The following is a 25,391-nucleotide window of genomic DNA, read 5'->3' as shown; positions in this document are numbered from 1 at the left end:
GATTAGGGTGAGAAAATGTGTGTGGGGAGGTAAGAACTAGAGTTTTCTCATTCTTCTGATGATAGCACTCTGATGGCTTTGCATTGCTTTATTAGATAAATTCCAGAAACTGAAACATGGACTACAAAATGGTGCGTGATGTCATTTTTACCTCCTCCTCTCTCCTCACTCATTGTCTTTTACCTCCTAGCTCACTATATCCCATCCACAGGGATCCACTTAGAGTTCTTTGCTACATGAGTCTTGGCTAGAGGTTGGCAGACTATGGCACCCAGGCCACATCTGGCCTACTGCTTATTATTTGATGGCTTGAGAAAATGTAAATGGTTTTACATTTTCAAGTGGTTAAGAAAGAATCAAAAGAATGATATTTTGTGACTTATGAAAATAATAGGAAATTAAAATGTTAACGGCCATAAGTAAAGTTTGATTGGAACACAGCCACACTCATCCATTTATGTGTTGTTTATGTCTGTTTTCACATTACAGTGACAGTTGAGTAGTTGAGACAGAGACTATATGGCCTACAGGGCAGAATATATATGTACTATCTGGACCAACAGATGAAAAGTTTGCTGACCCCTGTCTTGACAATGCTGAGTCTTTCACCCACAGTATTCTTCCCTCTGCTCACCGCTGATTCTTCCTCATCATTTAGGTTTCAGTTTTATTTTTGCTCTCTTAAAAACCCTTTCCTGACCGTGAAATACATCAGAGTCTCTTGTTACTACACTCTTAATTTTACTTCATTATATCTTTCATAAATTATAGTGCTATGTCAGTTTTTGTGGTGATTTATGTAATGCTTGCTCCAACCATTGTAATCTGCAGGAGGATAGAGATCATATCCACCTTGTTCTTTGCTATGTCTCGGTCCCTAACCAAATGGCTGGTGCATAGTAGGTACTCAGTACATATTTTCTGAATAATTTGAATGACTCCGTAACTCAATAAGGGGCTGTTGCAGTACTCCATGGGAGAACTAATGAGACCTGAATTAGGCACTGTGAGTTGGAAGGAGATGGGTCCTAGAAATTTTTAGAGGATAATATCAATAGGACATTGAGACTGATTGGCTGTGAGGAGTGAGTCAGGTGGAGGAGTCAGAGCTGACCACTCATTTGTTATTGCTGTCATTTATCTTCTCCTTGTCCTTTGCCTAGAGTCAGATGTCAGAGGGAGTTGGGTAGAATTTGGGGTTTTATCTGTCTTGAGATGTACTAGGACCACCATAGCTCTTGGGCAAAGTCACCTGGGTCCTAGTCCTGCAAATATGGAATTTAATCATGTCCTTTTCATTTAAAGTTTATGTGTTTCAGGTTGACATTTGTCTCCTTAATAAGAATTGTCAGATAAAAGGAAAAATGCCATTTGAATTTTTCATAACCCCCAGCAGTCTGGCTTTTCCATTTGGTCTCAATGATTCTGACGCTCATCTTAATGAAGGCCAAATGTAAATTAAGTTCTGTCAGGCTTGAGCTGCTGGGGTCTCCTATCTTTATAAACATGAAACATTGTAGGGTAACAAGGTGCAGACTGAGGAAGGTCAAGAGAATTGGTGAGCTGATGTGGATCCTGACAGCTCAATGTTAATGGGAGAGAATTAACATGACTTGTAGGGGCTACATGGAGATCTTCCAAGCTGTCTTTTAACTCATTTCCCCTTTTGCCATTGTCAGCAGAGCAGAAAGCTAATGATTTTATAGTTTGAGATTTTCCTTGCTTATTCCAAAGTTCAGAACCAACTGTCTGTAATGTCACAGGATTTTGTTGATGGGTTCAGGAAATATACCTGCTGCTTCTGTCTCCCTTGTCCGTGCCCCTGTGCTTCTGTCTTCCTGATAACATCCTGGGAAAATGAGGAAATGATTCTCCAATTGGTAGATTCTTTGGGGGAACCTGGGGGTTTGGATGGCTAGAGAGGTGGCTTGATAACTTCCTGCTAGCTGTGGAAGCTGCCACTTGAGTGCTTTGCAGTAGGAACTGCTGAAAAGAAAACCCTGCTGCAGGTCAGGGAAACCTGGTTCTTCTAGTTCTTTCTGTAACAGGAGAGGCTGGCCAAAGCTAATTTTTAAAACCTTATTTGGCCTTATTTTGTCACTCTTGTTGATGATATAATAACATCTTTTCTCTATCTTGGTCTAATCTTGAAACTTCATGAAAGATAGACAATATAAGTTTCTTTCCTTGAAATGTCACCATTTAAATAGATGGCAGTATGGTAGAAACTAGTCTTTCTTAGTTACTGTCTAATTACTATTCAACTGTGTTCATCAGGTCTTAGCAGTAGCACTAATACAAGATATTGAGGAACTTTAGGAGATATAACACAAATGTGTGCAAAAAAGTATAGGATTTGGAGCCAAACACACTTGCATTTAAATCTTTCTGTACCACTTACCAATTGTGGGATCTTGGACAAGCTAAAATCAACTTCTCTGAGTCTCAGTGTGCTGAGCTATAAAATGAGGACAATAGTATTAGTCTTGTAGAGTTATGAGTTAGTGAGATATTTGTAAAGTGGCTTATGTAATAGACATTCCAGTAGTACTTTATTTTTATTATCATTGTGTTTAAAAGTGCTTGTTTCTACTGATGTGCATTTCAGTAACATCCTATCACTAACTGAGATAATTTTAAAGACTAAAATATCTTGTTTCATGGGGCTGGTCATAATGAGTGATATGTTTTTTCCTGTTTTATTCAGGAAAATTCTAGAAACCATCATCAAGGTTTCTAGAGACAATCATAGAAAATAGAGAATAGAAGAGCACAGAGCATATTTTCAGTCATTCATTTATTTGAATCACCTACATCCTATGTGACCATGTGTAATACCTATGCCAAAGGCAGCCAACTTCGAACTGTGAAGATGATTAACTTACCTGAGTACCTTCTACTTGTTTCCCTTAACATTTACCAATGCCACCAGCCCCAGAATGTTTTTACTTCACAAGAGTTATTTTATTTAATCTTTACACCAGTCTGTGGGACAGATATTATCTCTTTTTATTTTACCAGATGAAGCTCAAAGTGGTAAATAACTTACTTGTGGTCTCATACTATGTAAGCAAACCCATGTCAAGAGCTGCACCATTAGCTCTGTTCCCCCATCTGCTACCTTATGGGAACCTGTGCACTTTCAGTGTGGGAATCCAGAAGTGGTCTCTACCACCAAGAAATTACAGTCTAGTTAAAGAATAAAGGTACAGAGCAACCAAGCAGTAAGAGCAGAACAAGAAAATAGATGAAAATAAGAGCTAAAGTGTATGCAGTGCTTATTAATACATCTAGTACTTTTCTAAGCATTTTACCCATGATAATTCATTTATTTCTCACAGTTACCCTATAATTATTGTCTTTTTCTTTTCTTTTTCTTTCTTTCTTTTTTTTTTTTTTTTTTTTATTGAGATAGGGTCTTGCTCTGTCACCCAGATTGGAGTACAGTCGCACAATCTTGGCTCATTGGAACCTTTGCCTCCCAGGCTTGAGTGGCTCTCCCACCCCAGCCTCCTGAGTAACTGGGACTACAGGCACACGCCACCATACCCAGCTAATTTGTGTATTTTTTTGTAGAGATGGGGTTTTGCCGTGTTGCCCAGGCTGGTCTCAAACTCCTGAGTTCAAGTGATCCACCCTCCTCGGCCTCCCAGAATGCTGGGATTACAGGTGTGAGCCACTGTGCCTGGCCTAATTATTGTCTTTTACAGATGAGGAAACAGCCACAGAGACTTTAAGCAACTTGTCCAAGGTCACTCAGCTAATAAGCGGCAAGGCTGGGATTTGAAGTTTGGCATTTCACATCCAGTGTATGGGCTCATCACCATTTTGCTCTACTGCCTCTTCCAGCATTTGCTTTGCAGGCTTTGCATAAACTAGTGTAGGGAAGACATTTGTGGGTGATGGCTTTGGGAGGATCTGAGGCTGTGAACAATGGTCAGTAGCTTCATTGTTTCATTTAAGAAATATTGAGTGTCTCCTGTGTGAGAGGCACTGTGCTGGGCACTAGGGATGCCAAGATGAATGAGTGGGACAAGGGCCCTGGGGTAGGCTTCTGGGAACTTAAGAGTCTAGTGTAGAGAGGCAGAAAATAGACACAAAGTGATTTTGTTTTCTGGAAAATGCTATGAAGGAAAAACACAGATGAACAGATTTGGCATGGCTAGTGTGGGCCTCTCTTGGGAGTTTTTGTTTGACCTGAATGATGAGATAGGAAGGAGGAGCAACAGATTCACTGCGGGGGAGGAAAGCACCTCATGAGATCAGCAGAGGAGGTCAGCTGGGCCGGGAGGGTATGAGCAAGGCACAGAGGCGTAGGAGGGGGTTTGGCGAAGTGGGCAAGGGCTGCCACATGCACAGCCTTGAGGCCAGGGGCAGGAGTTTGGGTTTTATTCCAAGAACAGTGGGAAATGGTTGATGGGTTTTAAACATGGGTGTGACGCAATATGTTTTATGACTTTGAAAAAATCATTCTGGCATATGTGCTAGGTAGATAGTAAATATTTGTATAGCAACAACAAAGTTCATACTGTAGTGTTAAAGGGAAGAAAAGTTAGAAGACTAATGAACAGTCTTATAAATACATTTGTTTTAAGAAACTATCAGTACAGAAAAAAAGACTGGCCGTATACACACAAAAAACCATTAATACTGGTACACTCTCCATGGTTGGAATAGTTTGCTACTGTTTTAGCACAATGCTCATGCTTTTATTACATAGTAATTTTCCATTCAAAGCTTGTAGTCATAGCTAACCTTTCTGGTTGACAACACTTCATTATTGAGCAAGGGATTTTTTTTTTTTCTTTTTGGGCTTATTTTCCTAAAAAGCACCATGCTAGGGATTTCACAGGGGGAATTTCATCCCTGCCCTTTAGTGACATAGTATAACAGCATGCTGTTTTACTGTATCTGTATGGCAGTATGAGGAAGCCAAGACTCAGAGGACTTAAGTAGCATCCCCAAAGCTACACAGAGGTAAGTTGTAGAGCCCAGATTCTCACCTAGTCCAGTCTGCCTCCAGCTCCTGGGCTCTAACTATTGCCTCTTACTGCCTGCTTTTAAAGGGCACTCATTTCTTCCCACTTGCCAGGGCTATAGGCTGGCAGACCACTGGCTGGATCTGGTCCCCAGACAGCTTTAGTTTGACCTACCATGTGCTTGGAAAAAAAATAAACAATTTTAAATTAGTTCCAATATTTAAAAATTGAGAAATTTTATCTGAAAATTCAGATTATTTATTTTCCTGAATAAATAATGAAAGAACCTGGTAATACAGGGTCCACACTTGCATGCGAAAGGGATCGGCTGGAGCTGAATAGAGGCCGCCTTCTTTAGAAGGGGTCAGCATTCTTCATTTTGCAGCAGTCCCCACCCAGCCTGCTGCACTCATTTCCTTTTTCAGTCCTACCCCTCTGAGCACTTGAATTTGAGACTTAGGTGTGGGAATGTATTCAAGGAATCTATCATTACTTTTCCTCTAGCAAGCGCTTAGAGAAATGGAAAGGCATTCTAGATGGCAAATTTCTTGGTCCAGGGCTCTCATGATTCCATGCCCGTGTTCTCTCACACCTCTGGGTCTTTGCTCAGGTTTTTCCTTCTGCCTGGCAAACTTATAGTAATTTCTTCCTTCACCAGGAAAACTTTTAATAATAGTTCAAAACCCAGCCTTCACTTCCTCCAGGAAGCCTTCCTTGACTTAGTGTTGATTTAGGGTCCTACCCTCTGTCCCCTGTGGCATTCTATGCTTATCTCTACCCTAGAATTTAATTGCATTACATTGTGCTTTATTTATCCCAGTGTCCCTAGCCTCTAGAGCACTGTTTAAATTCTGACATTAATAACTTAGTATATATTTTGATGGGTGGATGAATGAGTGGATGAACTTACTAAACCATCTCATGCCATTTTTGAATGCTGGGTGCGTTTGTCCAATCATTTCATTCCAAACTAAAGTTTCACTGCATGCCCGACATAAGTTAATTTTCTCTTCCTCACTGTGGAAAATGAGATTTGAGCATTACTGTTCCTTTCCATCCTAGAGCCACCCCTTGGCTGCAGTCCTGTTACCTGAGTCACAGCTTATTTTGTAGGCAAAATGAAGGCTCTAGACTGAGACAGTAACTCCTCTGGGCCTCTCCACTGTGTCTTTGGACTCCTGTAATGGATACCCCTTTAAGTTGCTCCCTTCCCTCCTCAGGAGAATCCAAGACTCATCTTCTCAATCAAAAAGACTCTCTTTAGAATGTTTATACCAGGGCCCTGTATATTGGTCCAGATTCCTCCCAGCCTTTAAGGAATGCAGACAGTATTGTCAGCTGCTGTTAGGGCGTGTGTTATGGATTTTCTCTCCAGGGTGGGTACTGGACTTGTAACTAAATACACAGAATGTTGAGGCTGATGGCTTGCCTTCATCTACCTGGACAGTGAATCCCTTCCTTATTATCCTGTATTTGCATATTTGATTTATACCAAATATGTGTTGCATTCTTTTAGTTTTATAGTCCAGCAAAGTAATTTTTAAAAGGCAGACGAAAGAAAAAAAGTTCTTGGCCAGATATCTTATAACATTTAATAAATGTCAGCTATTATTATAATACTTTTAAAAATTTGACTTTATGGCTATGGCAGACTTTCATAAATATTTCCTTTATATGATCTATTACATGACCTTGTGGGATAAATATTACTACTTCTCACATATTACAGATGAAGACAAGCCTCAAAGAGATGAAATGACTTCTCTACAGGTATCAAATCTTGGTGAAGGTCCTTTGGGCTTAAACTGGAGCCAAATGAAGGCCGTTGGATCTTAATGAAGGTCCTTTTGGCTCTAAATTCTGGTGTGTGTGTGTATGTATGTATGTGTGTGTGTGTGTGTGTGTGTGTGTTTCTGCTGTACCATTTTTCTTCCTCATTTGGGTTGGTGGATTTTCAGCTCCATAAAAGTAGGGAAAAAATCTGTCTCTTCATACCTTACTGTTTTATATCCCCAGAACCAAACACTGTGTTTGGCATTGAAAAAATACTCAATAAACATTTACTAAATGAATTCATGTCCCCTGGCCAGCCAGGAGCCAACCATGTGACTGTAGTACTGAAGACCACATGCCTGGCTTACCTGCTGCCAGTCTTCTTGACGGCTCTGCAGGGATGTTGACCGCCTCTAGGAGTCATTAGTGTAACCAGAGAGATGTGAGGAAGGACTGTGAAGTTAGGCTTGCCTTATGCCTGCATGGTATGATTCTGTGTCAATCAAAAATTGAACAAAATTCGTTTCTCACAGTGGCTAAAATGTAAGTCACACTTACTGGAGGAAAATACTGTCTTTATAGAAACAACACTGAAAGAGACAATGCATTTAATGTGTGTTGTAATGTAGTAACTTATAGCATGTAAACTATCAGCTTGGAAATCTAGAGGCTCGGAGTCAATGGATGTCCACTGAGGCAAGGAAGGTAGCAGGCTAGAAGTCCAAAGAGATGCAAAATGTTAGTCTTTTGGAGGAGTAAGTAAATATCATTTCTCTGAACACCTGGGCTGGTTTTACCTTCTTTTTTCTGGTTATCCAAAATGACAATAATTGTTCTGTTATTGTAGGGATATATTTATTTAATAAGTGAAACAAACTTTTGTCTGGTAACTGCTATGTACAAAGTACTGTGCCTGGTGATGGTGAGGAAAGGAGGAAGCCAAGCTCACCCTTTATCTCAAGGAGTTCCCATATCTAGTACCAAGAGCGAGAGGCTGTGAAAGCCATTACTGCCGCCCCCTCCCCCCGCCTGCCCGCCATGTTTTATTATCAAAATTTCAAACCTACAGAAAAGTTGAAAACATTTTACAGTGAATACTCAGAGCCATCACCTAGAGCTTGCCATGGACATTTACTGTCCTTGCTTTATGACTTATGTTGTTACCATCTCTCTGTTCCTCTATCCAGCTTACATTTTTGGAATAAGTTGGGAGATCGTTACACTTGGGAAAGCATTTTGAAATATTAAAAGTTATTTACATTTCTGAAATATTAAATACATTTTAGTTAAGATATTGACTTTGTTTTATTGCTATCTGCATACATGGTCAACACCTGTACTAGACTTTATTAAATATCCACTGTGTGCTTTTAAATCTTCTATCCCATTTATTCTTATGAAAATCCTATGAGGTAGATGTTATCACTTGCTTTGCAGATGAAGAAATTGGGAATGGAGGGAATTAAGTAGATGGCCACTTATCAACTCTATTACCTCTGGCAGTGTTGGAATACAAACCTAGGTTTCTGACTCTAAGAAATGAATTTGAAAAATTATTGTAAAGGTGAGCTGGTGAGACACCAGCCGTTATCACACAGGTACCCCTGTCTACAGATAAGACATCATTGGAGCTTACCTAAGTAAAGCAAAGCAAGCAATTAGAAAATAAAAGCGCTCTCATTTTACTGATTAATTATTCACTATTTTCTTAATAATGGCTTTATTTTTCTATCATTTTTATTATTACTACTTCACTTTGATTAGAGAAAGCCACTTCTGATGGTTTAAGTTAAAAATCCCAGATAACACATTTGTTTGGCATAAATTTTTAAGGCAAATATGAACTCTAGAATAAAACATTATCAAAGTTATTAAAAGTTTAGCTGTTCAAAGTTAGACTCAAAATGAAAGAATCATACTTGAGACTGGGTGAGATCTGTTTCCCACCACTACGCAAACTCTGACCCAGAGCCTCTTTTGTTTGTGCCCCAGGACATTATAGCTACCTCTCCAAGGGCAGGCTTTGTCCTCTTCTTTGCATTCCCCTGACGTATTTGTAATGAGAAAGAGTGACTAAGTGATGGAATGAGTTCCTTACCTCTTCTGAACCCAGGGATCCTGGAAGTGCTGACATAGTTAAGACTTCCCTGGAGGCTTGTCTGTTCATCCAGCATGACCACTCTGGATTCCTATAAAGGCTCTTGTCTCTCTGAATCCTCCCTATATAGAGAGGCCATGGGTTAGATAAACCTGTGAGTGTTCAGTAATAAAAAGACGCCTGATCTCAACTCTGTGGCCCTGTCAATACCCATGCCTATGCCCCCTGGAAAAACTACATCAGTGTAGCTTCTAGGCATATAATCTCAATGATCAGTGGCTTTTGGCTCAAAAATGCAAAGTGAGGGAATATTCAGAGGAAATTAGAGAGCTGCCTAAGTGGCTGTATCCTACCTGGCCTCTGTTTCTCATTGTGGCTTTGCTAAAGGGTCTGAACCGTGGCATGGACGTACATTTTTTTCTCTGTAATGCTACATGTGTAGAGTATTGATGCTTACCCAAGCAAAGCAAAACAAGCAATTAGGAAATACAATCTCTCTGTCATGTCACTGATTAATTATTCATAATTTTATTAATAATAAGGACTTTATTTTTCTATCATTTTTATTATTATTATTATTGTTTCACCACTGATTAGTGAAAATTATTGGTCCTGGACTATCACCAGTCCCTGTTCTGGCATTTGGGAACAACTGGTGCGTGTAAGCCCTGAAACTCTCCTTCAGCACTGGCATCCTGTGAACCTGAGAGAGATGAGAAGAGAACCAGGGACTAGAATAAAGCCTACTGCAGTTGTCTTGGCATGAGACTGTGTGGCTTGGCTTTGGATGGGGGTCACAGTCAAGCCCACGGACCTGAGAGAGAGAGTGAATCACTGTGTAAGTATTTATTGAGCACCTCCCATGTCCTGGGAAGCAGCAGCTGGAGAGTGGTGAAGGAGTACTGAGTTTGGAGTTCAAGTGGCCAGGGCTTTCCCCCAGGCTTTCTACCTATTATCTGCATCATCTGGGCAATTCAGTTCATTTATGGGCCTTAGTTTTCTGTCTAAAAAATTGTGTTGATGTAGTGTTATGTATCAGAAGGTATTTGGTAAATTGTAGAATGTGGGTGGTAGTGATAGATTTTCAGATGATAGTGATAGAAAAAGTTGATTTTTGGAAAGAAAATTAGTAAGGTCTATTTTTCATATACTTACCTTTAGAGGCAGGTAAGAAATCTAAGAGTGAAGGGAAAAGGAATTCACATTGTTTGAAGGGTAGGCAATTTTTAAAATGGTGCTTTTTAATCGTCCGGACGACTTGGGAAGAGGGTATTATTCCTGTTTTAGTGGGTGGGAACAGTCTGAGAGACACGTACCTCATGCAGCTACTGAGTGGCTAAAGCTGGGGCCCAGCTCAGATCTAACTCCAGCCTGTGCTGTTTCTACAGTAGCTCAGAAATCAAAGCTTAGGAGAGCAGAGGAGGTGGAGACAGTGAATCCATCCCGAGGACCCCCTGAGCAAATGCTTCCAGGGCAGTTCCACTTGCATTATTATTAATACCTTACAGGGGTGTCCTTCACGAAGTTCTCAGAATGATGGCTGTAAAAATGGGTGTGTGTTTTGGAAATAAAAATATTGTGGTGCTAACAAGTTCCTGCCAGAGTTGTTCAAGGACATTCATTCATTCAGCAAATATTTATTGAAAATTGGTTTTGTTCCAGATACTTTGTTAAATATTGGAATATAGTAGTAAAGAAAACAGTCGTTATTCCCAGATGCTCGTATTCTAGAAAGGAGATAAGAGATAAAGTCACAGTACAGTATTAGTCCAATGGGAACTCAGGTTACTCTAGAAATACAGCCCAGTTAGGATCGAGGGGCATGGGGAGGTAATATGTAGGTTGTGGGCCAGTGGATGAATTGGAACTGGGTAATAAGCAGTTGAGGTGAGACAGTGTGAAAGGTAGTCTGGTGGCAGTCTGCGGAAATGAGATCTCTGTGGGGCTGCAAATACAGTATGGTGAGAGCTTAGACTGCAAGAAGCTCTGTGAGTCCGTCAAAAGTTCCTTTAAGTCTCTCTCATATATTCCGTGCTATTAATTACAGGATTTTTTGCGGGGCTGAAGGGGGACCTCATGGGATGGAGCCAGTTCGCCTTAGCCACAATCAGAGAAAGGCCAGACACTTTTCCCGACTCTTCTATCTCAAGGACCTGGACCTGAGAACTGCGTAGAAGTTGAGCTTTGAGCACTCACGTCCTCCCTGGGCAGACAGAGCAGCTCTCCTCGTTTCAGTTGTCTCAAAACTAGACAGTGTGCGTGAGAATAAAGCAGTGAATTAACCCCACTTGTCCAAGAGGGTGGGACTGAATACTAGACAGGGCCCTTTCCACCTCTCTTGGGTGGTGAGGGGTGGTGTGTGACTCAGAGGCAGTGACATCAGCCATGACTTCATTCATCTAGAGGAAAGACAGTGTGCAGACCACGAACACGGCTGGTTTCTGCCCTCCCTTCTCGATGCTTTGTCTTGCTGCGGACATTGTCATGGTCCTGCTGTTGTTTCCCACACATTTTATTCACATCTCATGTTTAAGCTGTTCTTTTTCTTCACCCCATTCTCTTTGTTCATCTTTTGCTTTTGTCTTTATTTTCCTCCTCTTTCTCCTATTTAATTTTTCTTGTTTCATTTTCTTTCCTATGCTTCTTCTTTTGTCTCCGTTTTCCATTCTTTCCATTTGCTCTGCCCTTTCTCCTCCATCTGTATCAGAAATGTATACAGGGATACATCCTCCTGCCTCTTATTTCTTCTCTCCTCTGGGCTTCCCACTAGGTTATTGCTGTCCTAACATTCCTAAAACTGTTCACAAAACACTCTCCACACAAGGACTGATGGTGGCTCCCATTCTTCTGTCCCAAGTATCTAATATAAACGAGATTTACCTCTTACTACTTCTCAACACAGGTCTCTCAGACTGACCTTCTCATGGTTCCTTCTCCATGGCCATGGATGCTGCTGATGCTTCTCCCTGCACTTTTACTCAGGCCGTTGCCTCAATGTGGACTGACCTCCATCCCATCTTCCTCAGTCTTTGCCTTCCCTCTACATGCAGATCTGACACTGCCTCCTAAGTAACCCCCTTACTTACCTCCTTCCCACAGCACTGTCTCCTTCGTGATCATATAGAATCCATAGTTTATAAATTAATATATTTTAGAACTTGAATTATTCTGTGCTATTTATACATTCTTCCTGCATGTTTCATATGCATAGATTCTTTGTTCCACCTAGCTGGTAACTAACCTGAGGATTGGAAGTATATTCCTGCCTTTCATCTTCTTTGAGCATACCTAGCACATAGTTGGCCACAACCAGGACTGACAGACCATTTTTTGCACAATCAAGAAATATTTTACTTGAAAAATAGTTATTTGATGCTAATTCTAGGGAAATAGATGAACAAATTATAGTTCTTTCCTAAAAAAGAGCTAAGAGTCTAGTAGAAGAGACAGGCCCACACATAATTTGAAAAGAACAAGGATTGCAGAGGAAACTAAGGTTTACTAGGAGTATACTAGGATGGGCACATGAACACGTATAATCTCACTGAATTGAATTCGGCTAACAATCTTTGAGTTAAACGTTGCTGCAAAAGAACGAAGTGAGACTCATAGACATTAGGTGACCGCTAGTCAGAAATAACACCACCAATAAGTAGGAGAACCAACATTTGGACTAAGGTGTGTCAGACTCTAAAGCACCTACTCTTTCCTGAAGAGGGAAAGATGTAGTGAAAGTGACATTCTAAGTAATAATAAAAACAATCATAAGTAAAAAGTGCTGACTATGTCCTAGGTGCTGTAAATAGATTACATATATTTGTTCATTTGATCCCCCATCAACCCTATGGCATAGGCGCTATTATTGTCCTCAGTAATTTTTATAGAATGAGGAAATTGAGATAAAGAGTAGTTGAGTAGCTTGCTCAAGGCCACATAGCTACAAAGTACTAGAGCCAGGATATTCACTCTTACATTCTGGCTCTGGACCAGTCTGTTTGGAGAATCAGGGACTGCAGAGATGCTGACAGGTGAAGGTGTTGAGAGATGAGGCTAAAGAGGAAGCTGGGAACTATCACAAAGAACCAGTGCCCTCTTCCAGGACCTGTGGCAAAACATGCAAGAAATGTTCCTAGAAATATTTTCTGTGAGGTTGGACTGTTAGGGATCCATCATAAGGAAGAGTTTAAATTGTGATCTTATTCTACTACTTGAGTTGTGAAGGAACTTTTGAGTTGTGGCCTTTGTCCGTGCCCGGCAGGAAATCACAGTGGAACTCGGCAACAGTGGTGTAAATGAACAAGTAAGGATGCACATACCCAAATAGGCTCCAAAGAAATTGCCAGTTGGAACAGTAAAGTACACGTGTCCTTTACGGGTTGGAGATGATTAAGTTTGGGTTGAAGGACATTTGGGAAGAAAGAAGAAGGGGCACCTGTGTGAGCCAGCTTGGAACGGATGCCAGGTTATCCTCAGGTGTCCCAGAGCGCTCAACATTTGATGGAGCACTCTCCCCACTGCAGCCCCCGCTCTATTGGTACTTGGCAGCCATTCAGTGTTGCTGCACTGACCTGGGAGTCCAAGCCAGGAAGTGAATGAATCCATTTTCCAATTAAAATGAAACTTCTCCAAAGGACCTGCTCACCCTGAGAGGAGAAATTTATCTTCCTGGCAGTCTGACTTGCCTAGACTATATCTCTGCTCTGAAACAGACTGAGAAAAGCCATTAGCTTGAATGAAAGAAGAGAAACTGGGACAGTTTTTATTCACAACCTCATTCATTTATCCATTCATTCCTTACTTTTATTTCTGCAGACTTTCATTTGGCTTATACATGTCTGCTCATTCATTCATTTATTCATTCATTAGCTAACATGACTCATCATCTATAGATCAGACACAATGCTATGTCCTAGGAGTAGAGATATTTAATAAAAAACATCGCTCTTGCCTTTGAGGAGCTTTCAGTGTAGTGAGAGAGACAGACAAATGAACAGATGATGGGAAATGCAGTGATAGGGATATTCACAGGGTACTATAAGGGCCTAGCATAAGAGCATCTAACTCAGCATAGGGAGGTCATGGGTGATTTCATTGAGTAGGGACACCAGAGTTGAGTCCTAAATGTGTACGCACACAGCCATATACACGCTATTGCTTCTGTTTCTCTGAAGAACCCTAATACAGGGTGATGAAGTGGGCACCTCTTCGTGAATTAATTGGGAGTTGAAATTAGAATGGTGATTGAATGTAAGGAACAAGAGAAGAGGCAGAAGATGACTCCTTTGGTAACTGGATCAACTGGCATTGGAAATCAAGGAGGAGGAACACACTTGGGGGAAGATAGCAGATTCTGTCTTGGACGTGTTGAGTTGGAGGTGCAGTGGGACATCCAGGAGACATGTCTCAAAGGAGAGTTTGAATTGGAGTTTGAGATTTGGCATGTTATTCAGCGTGTAGTTGGTTAGAGTCACAGTACTGACTGATATTTCTTGGAGAGCATGGAAACAGTGAGAAGAACATTTGGATGAGGTAAGATCCCTGGGGAGCATCAACATTTAAAGAGCAGCTAAAGAAAAGGAGCCCATGTAGAAGACAGAAAAGCACTGATGAGAAGGGCATGAGAAGGTCCAGGAGAGTGAGATGTTGAGGAAGACTTCCTCATCCCTCTGCTGGTCCCAGTCTTTGACTTTCTTTCATGTCTGCTCCAAGACCTGTTCACCCTTTCCAAAGCTTTCTCTTCCTATTAGGGCTGTCTCCCTCTCTCCCATAGATAGTACCACCCACAAGGCATTGTTTGATCCAGATCACTGTGGCATCTCTCTCATCTCCTCCAATAAGAAATGCACTTCTGCATTATATTATGTTTTAGAGAGGCAGATGACTGAACTCAAACGTTGGGCTGGGCATTAGCAATGCAAATTTTGGTCTGACTTTCCATTTACCCGTTGTGTGGGACCTGGAGATAATCTTGGTCCCTTCCTGGGCTTTAGGTTCATAATCTGCAAGCATAGTTTTCTGACTCCTTGCCTTCCCTGCCTTGAAGAATTACACAGGTCAGATGAGATCATGCATGTCCAAGTGCTTTGAAAACTGTGAAGCTCAGTAGCAGAAGAGTGAATCTTGTTGACTTATCAGGCACTTTATATTATTTCATTTAATTCTCACAGCATCCTTGGGGGAAGATGCTGGGAATGTAGCTTTGAGGAAACTTGGGCTTAAATAAATTAATTTGCCTAAAGCTACACAGCTGTTAAATGGTGAGAATGGTAACCAAAATCAGGTCTGCCAGACTCCAAAGTTCTTAGACCCCCATCTACTACAGCCTTGTTTTCCTAATATGTACAGTGGTGTCACACTCCTGGGTAGAGTCAGCTTTGCTAAATATGATCAGTTTTCATTAAAATGATAACATATTTTATGGTTGGGAAGTCAACTCTAGTGTGGATTGTAAGTTTTTCTTTTCGTACAAGAAGAGCAAAGCCCTCCAGGGGGAGGAAAGAGGGGGAAAGGGATGCATGTAAATCCAGTTTTTGAAAATTAAATAAATTATATAATGGAATTATTTCATTTTACAAATAAATTCTATGATGTTACCGTTAAACAAATCCTCATCTAATGGGGGTAATGTGTCTTGTCTATTCAGATTTTTGTTTCTTGGATCTTTCTTGGCAGTGACATAAATATTTATTCCACTTGACCTTTGGGCCTCTGCTTGCATCTCTCCCCGGAAGCCTTTTCTAGCCTCCCCAGGTCCCAAACCCTTTCCCTCCTCTGAGCCCTGTCTGTGATTACTCATTAGAAGCAGATATATGGCCACACACAAAATATTACAATAACGTTATGAGGCTGACTCATCAAACCTTGGTATCAGGCTAATTACGTTATTGTCATATATCATCTTATTAATTATCTCTTCCTTTGTGTATATCTTTCTCTCGAATGGACCTGGCTTTAGGTTTTCTTATATCTCCGGAAACTCTGCATTTTTTTTCATAAGTTAGACCTGGCTCTTGCCCTTCAGAAGTTTGTCATTTCGAGGTAGATTTAGGTATATGAATGAATAATTAGGATACAGCATGGGATGGACAGATTCACAGAAAACATCTGAGCTGAATTTGAATCAAAGGCAGAGGTTTGCTAAGGGGAGAAGATGGGAAAGTCAATTCAAATAGAGATACCAGCTGAAACAGAGTAATGTATTTGGGAAAGCAAAAGAGGTGAGAACCGAATGGAAGGTGTTAGGAGATGAGCCCAGAAAGTCATCATCATAATGATCACAGCCAACTTGGAGCCAGGTTAAGTGTCCTGAGAGCCAGACTACAGAGTTAAAATGGGATTCTAGGCCATGAGGAGATATTGAACCATCTTTAATAAAGGAATGGAATGGGAAGCTTTATGTTTTTAGAAAGATGCCTCTAGTAGTGCAGACCTCTCAGCTTATCTGCCTATCTAACTTGAAATATTTCTGGTGTTCTGTCTCTGTGCATGGGAGTTTGAAACACACAATTGTTTTATTCATTCTGAAAAGTTTCTGGCTGGGGTTTATGACCTACTCCATGCTTCCAGCATATTTCTTTTAAGAATGACATTGAAGATTACGTCTCTTCCTGAAACATATTTTCTCTCTGGGCTATCGGCCTGGGCCCTAATTTGGAGTCTTGAACATATAGTGAGGATAAGGTCTTGCTCTTTCTTGGGTAGTTGTGCTGGAAAACAACAGCGTGAGTACTTGGAATGTGCAGGCAGTACTATTTATTGAGTGGGAAATTAGGGAGCTGTTCCCTCCCTTTTATTTACTGCTCACAGCAGATAACCCAGATAGAATCCCTTTGCAATTAAATAGTAGATTACTTGGATAATCCTTTGTAACTGGTCATGCCTATCTTCTCATGTTGCCCCTTGACCCTGGTGTCATTGCAGTAGCTGCCTCATTTCGCTCATGAGTTCCTTCAGTGTCTAGAAGCAGCAGAAACCTCACAGCTTCCCTGGAGTGGGAGGGAAAGGGTGAAAGCTACTTCTCTCTGTCCTGAGGCTGGCAGGGTGGCTACAGCCTTGAATCTTGGACATACTGCCCTACCTCCGCCCTCTGCTTAGACCCACAGCTATGTGAGCTTTCAGTAGTAGCCTCCTCCCAAGAAATGCTGTGGTTTGATGAAGTAATAGATGATTTTTTCTTTTTTTTTTTTTTACAAAAGCTGTTCTCTTTGGTTGCTTTAAGCTGAGGGATTGCTTAACTCAAAGGATTGTTGTTGGAATGCAGAAGGCTTTTGTGCCAAGTCATATAACCCAAATCACTTTTCTTTTTTTCTTGAAAACTAGTTTTGTTAGTTGCTTGGTAACTGGAGGATAGAAAGACTTAACTCATTCAGCACAGAGAGCTCCCGGTTTGAACTCTATTAGGCCATCACCTAATGAGACATATCTGAAGTTAGTGTGTGTCGAGGGCCTGTTCCTTGCACTCTCTAATCTATGCAACATTATGCGTGGGAGGTGATAAGTACATAGAAGTTACGTGAGCTGTCCAGGATTGAAATTGTACAGAAATGTGCTTAGAATGGCTTTTGTCTGTCTTCTGTAAAGAGTGGCAGTAGCTTCCATTATGACATTTCCAAAAGGCCCAAAATTACATCTCTTATTGGAGTGGGAGGTTCAGGGTGGTAACTGTGGCATAGTAGAAGGAACGAACATTTACTTTAGAGCTGGAAACCCTGTGACTTTGGGCTAAGCCCTTGTGGTCTGACCCCCAGTTCCTTAATGTGTGAGTATTGTGTATTACCTACATGCTTCTGCACCACTCTGAAGATTAAATGAGAACACTGTTGTAAACTGTGGAGGATTTAGAGGATGATCACTGTATCCTAATGCAGGTCCAGTGGTTACAAGTAGAGAATTAATTCAGTAAGATTGAGGCCTTTGGCTGGGATTGTATGGGCCAGAGAGGAGGGACAGAGAGATTTTTCTGCAGAACTGGACTAAAAATCCATCTGTAGGGGTAATGTGCTCTTGGCCAATATGGCATTTGATGACAAATCACTTGTGAATCAGGTAGCCTAATATAAAAAACTGCATGGCGCTGGGCATGGTGGCTCATGCCTGTAATCCCAGCACTTTGGGAGGCTGAGGTGGGCAGATCACAATGTCAGGAGTTCGAGACCAGCCTGGCCAACATAGTGAAACCTTGTCTCTACTAAAAATACAAAAAAAGAAAAAAATATATACAGCAGGGCATGATGGCATGCACCTGTGGTCCCAGCTACTTGGGAGGTTGAGGCAGGAGAATCTCTTGAACCCCGGGGGGCAGAGGTTGCAGTGAGCCGAGATCACACTACTACACTCCAGCCTGGTGATGGAGTGAGACTCCGTCTCAAAAACAACAACAAAAACTGCATGGAATCCTCACAGATGCCTGCTGGCATCTCAAGGTAAGGGATCAGGCTTCTGGAGACATTTCCTCTCATCCAAATCCTTACTCCTCTTTGCTGGCCTATCTCCAGACTTCCCTTTTGTAGAGAAAGCAGGGAATACTGCTGTCTTCCCTTCTGAGACCATGTACATCCTTAAGAGTACCTCAGACTTCCCACAACGTGTTATTTCTAATTCCTCATCCCATAAATATTTGTTGAATTACTAGACAAACTGCTCAGCTTCATCTTCCAATTCCTTTTATGTGATGAGTGCTTCAGAGCTTATAGAAGGCTTCCACATGTGTTATCTCCTTAGAGTAGAGGTTGGGCTGGGATCTCTGGCTTTGATTGGTGATGGTTAGTGTGGTCTCAAAAAGAAAGAATGCCTGGACTCCTTGCTCCTCCTATTCCCAGTGTCTCTTTTTGGCAAAAGGCTTGAGTTCTTTGTGTCATTCTACTTGGGTTCCGTTGTCCCACAGTGGCTGTCTGTGTGGCTACAGGGTAAAAGCTGCCGTTATGTAATGTCTTTAGTGACCGCACACAAGATCTAAAAGAAGTAGCTTTTCTTTTTTTTTGCCTGAATTTAAGAAGATGGTTGTGCTTTGGCTTGAAGCACTGGTTGTTGTTGCGGTGGTTTGGCGGTTCATATCTGGTCACTGGCCTTTGATTTTTGGAACCTTTAGAAAGAGGCTGCCTTTTCTCCTCTCCCTGGCCACTGATTGCTGAAACCACAAGACATATGGAAATAGATTTCAGGGACTAGCCAAAAGGCATCCTGGTAGTTTGACTCACATGGTTTCAAAGGCTACCATTTTCTGATTGTGGCTTGTTACACCCTATACAGAGATGCTACTAGTTCTTAGCTGTGTTAGGAATATTCAGTATCTTTAAGTTTTGCTTTATTTAACATTAACATCTTAGAATGGGCATTCAAAGAGAAGTTTAGGACAGGTCCCTTTCTAGATACAAGCTTTCACCTAGATGTTTTAGATGTTTGGGAAGTTAAAACAACAACAATAACAGAATCAGCTTGATACTTTGCCTTTTACATCTGAACTCTTTTGATATTGTTTTGATAGGGCAGCACTTGGGATAGAACCGTTTATCTGCTGTAAATAGATAAATGTTGGTGTTTATATAGTAGTGTTAGGGAAGCACTATGAAGGAGGAACTCACAGAATTCTGATAAAAGCCAGTTGTACATAAAATAGATATAATAATGCCCAGGACTTTTGTGTTGCTCTAAGGTGATAACACATGTGGAAGCCCTTTATAAACTGAAGCACTGCTCACACAAGAGGAATTGGAAGGTGAAGCTGAGCAGTTTGTCTAGTAATTCAACAAATATTTATTGAGTGCCTACTGTGTGTTACCCTGTGGCAGGTACTGAAATACGCCTCTTTTGGAACTTCTGCATTGTTGCCCTTAGGTTCCCAGAGATACTCCTATGCTTATAATTCCTTTTACTTGTAACTTTTTGGAGAGGGAGTAATAGAAATCAGGACATGGAAAGTTGTCTGGATGGTAGGAAACCTTTCTTGCTAGTGCCTCTGTCTTCTTTACTATTCTGTTTTTGAAATTCTACCTCTTCAGGTATTTGGCAGAAAATGGCCACTTCATGCTTTTCAACTTTATCTCATCTCCAGTTCCATTCATAGGCAGAGTGAAACGGTTCCATTTGGGTCCTGATTCTAAGTTCATAGGAGAGGAAATCTGGTTGGCACAACTAGGTCACATGTCTAAACCTGGTCTAACTAAGTGCTTGTAGTAAGAGGATGAGAGTTATGTAGTTTCTACTTGGCAGCTGAGGGTCCTGTCAATTGGGGTGGAGGAGAGGAGACAATCATCCAATATCATGGTGAACATGACTGACAAGATCCTTGACCTCACAGAGCTTATAGTCAGTCTGTCAGGAAAGAAAGACATTTGTATTAGTCCAATCTTACGCTGCTAATAAAAACATACCCGAGACTGGGGTAATTTAGAAAGGAAAGACATTTAATTGACTCACAGTTCAGCATGGAAGGGGAGGCCTCAGGAAACTTACAATTATGGCAGAAGGAGAAGCAAACACATCCTTCTTCATTGGGTGGCAGGAGAGAGAAGTGCAGAATGAAGGCAGGGGAAGCCCCTTATAAAAAACATCAGATCTTGTGAAAACTCAGTCGCTATCATGAGAACAGCATGGAGGTAACCACCCCCATGATTCAATTACCTCTCACAGGGTCCCTCCTATGACACATGGGGATTATGGCAACTACAATTCAAGATGAGATTTGAGTGAGGACACAGCCAAACCATATGAACATTACACAAATGATTGTGGGGGTGGTATGGGTTGTATGACAGCTAGACCTAAACTTGAGCAGGAGATCCTGGAAACCCCTGCAAGGAATGGCGGTGGGTAGGGTTAACCAAATGAGGAAGGGGGATGATGTGGATCCTGGGAGGGCAGAGGGTGGTAGGTGAGGAATGAATGTTTTAGGCAGAAGTGGCAAAGGAAAGAAAATGCCCAGCAGTAAGAAAAAATCTGGCCATTTTGCAATACAGAGAACCAAATCTTTAAAATGTACAATGGCTTATGTGGCCATTCTCTTTGACTTAGAGTGGAAATTCTTTGAGGGCAGGGACCATCTTTTTTCTGTTGCCTTTGGAACCAGTTGGCATGTGGAGAATTTTATATGGCAGGGCACATTTAGTTTCGTTAGGCAGTTTCTGAGTACAGCTTCTTTCTAGCTTATATCTGCTCTGAAATCTTATATGTCCATCACCATTCACCAGAAAGATGGATTGCATACCTTACAGAGTGTGCTTTTGATATGGGTGGCTGTATCCCCACCCAAATTTCATCTTGAATTGTAGCTTCCATAATTCCCTCGTGTTGTGGGAGGGACCTGGTGGGAGATAATTGAATCATGTGGGTGGTTTCCCCCATACTGTTCTCGTGGTAGTGAATACGTCTCACGAGATCTGATGGTTTTATCAGGAGTTTTCCCTTTTGCTGGGCTCTCATTTCTCTCTCTGGTCTGCTGCCATGATTGTGAGACCTCCCCAGCCATATGGAACTGTGAGTCCATTAAACCTCCTTTTCTTTATAAATTACCCAGTCTCAGTATGTCTTTATCAGCTGTGTGAAAATGGACTAATACAGCTTTCTATCCCTCCAGATTGGCAAAGAGGGTTTTAAGGGAAATTGTGGTTATTTCTGGAAGGATCAAGAATTGTCAGTTTTTCTTTCCTGTGTAAGTACTGCTTTTATATTATTCCTACCCCCACCAAGCTCCTGAACAGATGTTTCAATGGGCATTGTTGGCTATGCTTTTGTTTTGAAAAATTTGAAATATTATTGAAAGAGGAGATGGTAGAAAAACCCCATAATTGATTCTAATATATATTTAATTTGGCAGAACTTGAGAGAGACTTGCTGGGATAAGGCGGGACATTTCTTTGATCTCCCAGACTTCTTATCATGGAAGGCAACAGGTGTCACAGCACGGTATGTTAATTACAAGTTAGATTGTGTTTGCATTCTTCCATTCTCGGATGTCTGTGTGTATATTGCTTTCTTAACTCTCTTTGACTGGATATACTGTTGGTACATCTGCATGTGATTTTGCATACTTGAAACATCTTGAATCTATCTTCCACCTCCACTGCACATGCCCAAACACTGTTGTTCCTATTAGTCCTGGAATGTGAGTATCCAAGGTGAAGACCATTCATTAAAATTGTTCACGTTTGAAAGAGATGCAAAAAATCCAGAGTGAAATGTGGGTTTTTCCAAAGGCACTTTTTACATGATGAATAAAAGGAAAAAATAAACACACACGCACGCGTGCGCACACACACACACACACAGAGTCATGCGTTTCTTAAGGACAGGGATACATTCCGGGAAATGTGTTGTTAGGCGATTTCATTATTGTTGCAAACATCATAGAGTATGCTTTCGCAAATCTAGATGGTGTATTCTACTGCACACCTAGGCTGTATGGTATAGCCTATTGCTGCTTGGCTACAAACCTGTGGAGCATGTTACTGTACTGAATACTGTAGGCCATTGTGCACAATGGTACTTATTTGTGTATCTAAACATAGAAAAGATACAATAAAAACACAATGTAAAAGATAAAAAATAGCCTACTTACATAGGGCACTTATAATGAATGAAACTTACAGGACTAGAAGTTGCTCTGGGTGAGTCAGTGAGTGAGTGGTGACTGAATGCAGAGGCCTAGGATATTACTGTACACTTCTATAGACTTTATAAACACTGTACATGTAGGTTACACTAAATTTATTTTAAAAATTTGTTTAACAATTGTCCTTTGCTTACTGTAGCATTTTTTACTTTATAAACTTTTAAACTTTCTTACTCTTGTAATAACACTTATCTAAAACAGAAACACATTATACAGCTGTACAAAAATATTTTCTTTATAATCTTATTCAATAAGCTTTTTTCTATTAACTTTCTTTTTCACTTTTTAAACTTTTTTGTTAAAAACTGAGATACAAACATACACATTATCCAAGGCCTACACAGGGTCAGGATCATCAAGATGTCACTAGGTGATAGGAATTTTTCAGCTCCATTAATATCTTTTGGGACCACTGTCATATATGCAGTCTGTTATTGACTGGAATGTCATTGTGTGATGTATAACTCGTCTGTGTGTGTGTGTGTGTGTGTGTGTGTGTGTGTGTGTGTATTTTGGCCTCTAATGTTAACTAGGAGATTCAAGGAAGCTAATTTAACTGGATGGATATGTTATATACTTGTTTGCTTTTTATGTAAATGTACCTCAGTTATCCCATATTGTAGAAGTATATATGTTGAAGTCAACAACTATTTTTTGGTAAATTATGAATGTTAAAAATAGAGCATATGCTACACAACAGAGACTTGTATAAAATATTCATTGAGTGTGAAATTGTGGCTACTGTAATTAACAGAGTGAGTGTATGTGTGGGGATATATAGACAGGTTGGATATGAAATCTGTAAGTATGACAAGCCTCTTGTCATGATGACCTCAGATTTAAGGAGATGTATAAGGTCAGGGCAGGTCTTCTCATCTGAAAAAGATTTAGAATCTGGGTTGAACAAACCGGTAAGGAAGGGAATCATTTCCCAGAGGATAGATAAACCTCTAATGATAGGGGAGGCAGGTATTGTATCTTAAAATCAGTTTATTTAGAGAGGGGCCAAATCCTACCCTCTTTCCTTCTTCTTTAAACTCAAGGGAAGCCGGAAATAGCAGTACCATTTCTCCTATCTCATTTTTTTTTGTAGTGAGTTGATAGGGTGTGATAATTCAGCAGCAGGGGTTTCTAGCAGGGAGATAGCAGAGAACATTTCACAAGCATGTCATTCTTAATGTCAGCAACCCCGAACCTCCTTGTGATTAAACAATCATTAGCCAAAGGTCCCGGGGCAGAGATGCATGTGCTTGTGAAAATGGCCTCTGCAAACCTCAGGTACATGCCATCTCTGGCAGGATATCCCTGGAGGACTGGTGTGAGCTTTACCCTGGAAGGTATAATCAGTCACCATTATAGTTATCACCAGTGGGGAGGGCAGCGTGTAGGTGAAGATATCATCTTGGGCATTCCTCTTTTGGTGTGATGTTAATTGTTCAAAGTTATTTCTGAGAGAATCTTTCTCTAGGTTTTTTCCATCATTGTACATCCATGAAAGAAATGTTTTGATCATTTTGGCCAAATGGTCTTGTTTGTAAGTCAAGCAGTGCTAGTTGTCATGTTTATAGGCGATACCCCAATGGCCTGCAAACCCAGAGGGCTCAAAGCTGGAACTAGAGATGGAGGAGAACTTGACTTTCCTTCTCTTTTTCTTTGATGTTGTACTCAGCACTTTGACTGCCTCCCTGATTCTTTCTGATGGCTCTAGGTATTCTGTGTCCCATTTCCTGGTTTCCAGTGCCATATTCAGGGACCAAGGAGAGGGCTTTTTGAAGCTAGCCGTGGCTCAGATAGAGTTAAGTGCGTTGGCATGCATACACACAGTGGACTCACAATATGACTTACCAGCTTTGATTTTACCACACTAGTTGTGTGACCTTGGGCAAGTCTCTTCCCTTCTTTGAGTGTCACTCTTTTTGTCTATAGCATGGGGATTGTTATATCTATCTTGCAAACTTCTTGTGAGAATTCTGTTAAAGCAATTTTTCCAAATTAGTTGGATTATAGGAATTACCTGAATGATTTTTTCAAAATGCACATCCCCAGATCTTCTAGTTTTCAACCTAATGAATCAGAATCTCCATGGGAGATGTGAGAATTTGTATGTTAACAAGTGCCCAGTTAGTATATGATCAGGTAACTTTGGACAACACTGCCTAACAGAATATGCGTGAAAGTAGGATGTGACTCTGAGTGAGAGCTTGGAAGTGTTTTAAGGGCCTAATGAATTTTTTGAATTTAAAAGTTGTAAACAAAAAATACAATTCTAAGGCCCCCTGCCATCTGAATGGACCCCTTCTCTTGGCCAAAGGCATTCCAAAGTTAACCCGAAAAACCAGTTCAGGCCATGATGGGAAGGGTGGGGGTCAGACATTCCTCCTTATACAGTTGTCCCTTTTGGAATTCAGGAAAAGCCAACCAACACTAACATCAAGACAGACCTTAAGTCTCATAAGAAATGTTTACAATCTATTCTTTCTGAAGCCTGCTAAGTGGAGGCTTCATCTGCATAATAAAACCTTGGTCTCCACAACTCCTTATCCTAACCCAGACATTCTTTTCTATTGATAATAACTCTTTCAACCAATTGCCAATCAGAAAATTTTTAAATCTACTTATGACCTAGAAGCCCCTGCTTTGAGTTGCCCATCCATCCAGATCAAATCAGTATTAACCTTACATGTATTGATTGATGTATAGAAGCAAGCTGTGCCCCGACCACCTTGAGCAATTGTCATCAGAACCTCTTGAGGCTGTGTCATGGGTGCATCCTTAACCTTGGGAAAATAAACTTTCTAGATTGATTGAGATCTGTCTCAGATACTTTTGGGTTCACAAAGTGGAGGGCGTCTTGTTAACTTATCAGAACTTGCTTGGGGGCTTCTGGCCTTGCCTTTGATAATCTCAAACCTTGAGGAAGCAGAAAGTTTAATGC

At 40.9% G+C, this 25,391-nt stretch overlaps 1 protein-coding gene across 9 annotated transcripts in view; it reads left to right on the top strand.

Annotated features, from left to right (window-relative positions):
- Positions 1 to 25,391, top strand: part of FGGY (FGGY carbohydrate kinase domain containing) — a 447,226-nt gene that overhangs the window by 54,109 nt on the left and 367,726 nt on the right. For 8 of the 9 annotated variants that reach the window (XR_748250.2, XM_010365749.2, XM_010365751.2 and 5 more), the window contains one exon: positions 21,662 to 21,750. The exons of the other annotated variant lie outside the window; for it this stretch is intronic. Coding sequence is in view for 7 of the 8 variants with exons in the window: in XM_010365749.2 (XP_010364051.2) it covers positions 21,662 to 21,750 (89 nt within the window). In the remaining variant the exon portion in view is untranslated. The remainder of the gene's footprint in view (positions 1 to 21,661; positions 21,751 to 25,391) is intronic. 9 annotated transcript variants of the gene reach the window in all.

This window comes from Rhinopithecus roxellana, chromosome 12 (assembly GCF_007565055.1).
Source record: "Rhinopithecus roxellana isolate Shanxi Qingling chromosome 12, ASM756505v1, whole genome shotgun sequence".
NCBI classification, from domain to species: Eukaryota; Metazoa; Chordata; class Mammalia; order Primates; family Cercopithecidae; genus Rhinopithecus; species Rhinopithecus roxellana.
This window is presented reverse-complemented; position numbering and strand designations above follow the sequence as displayed.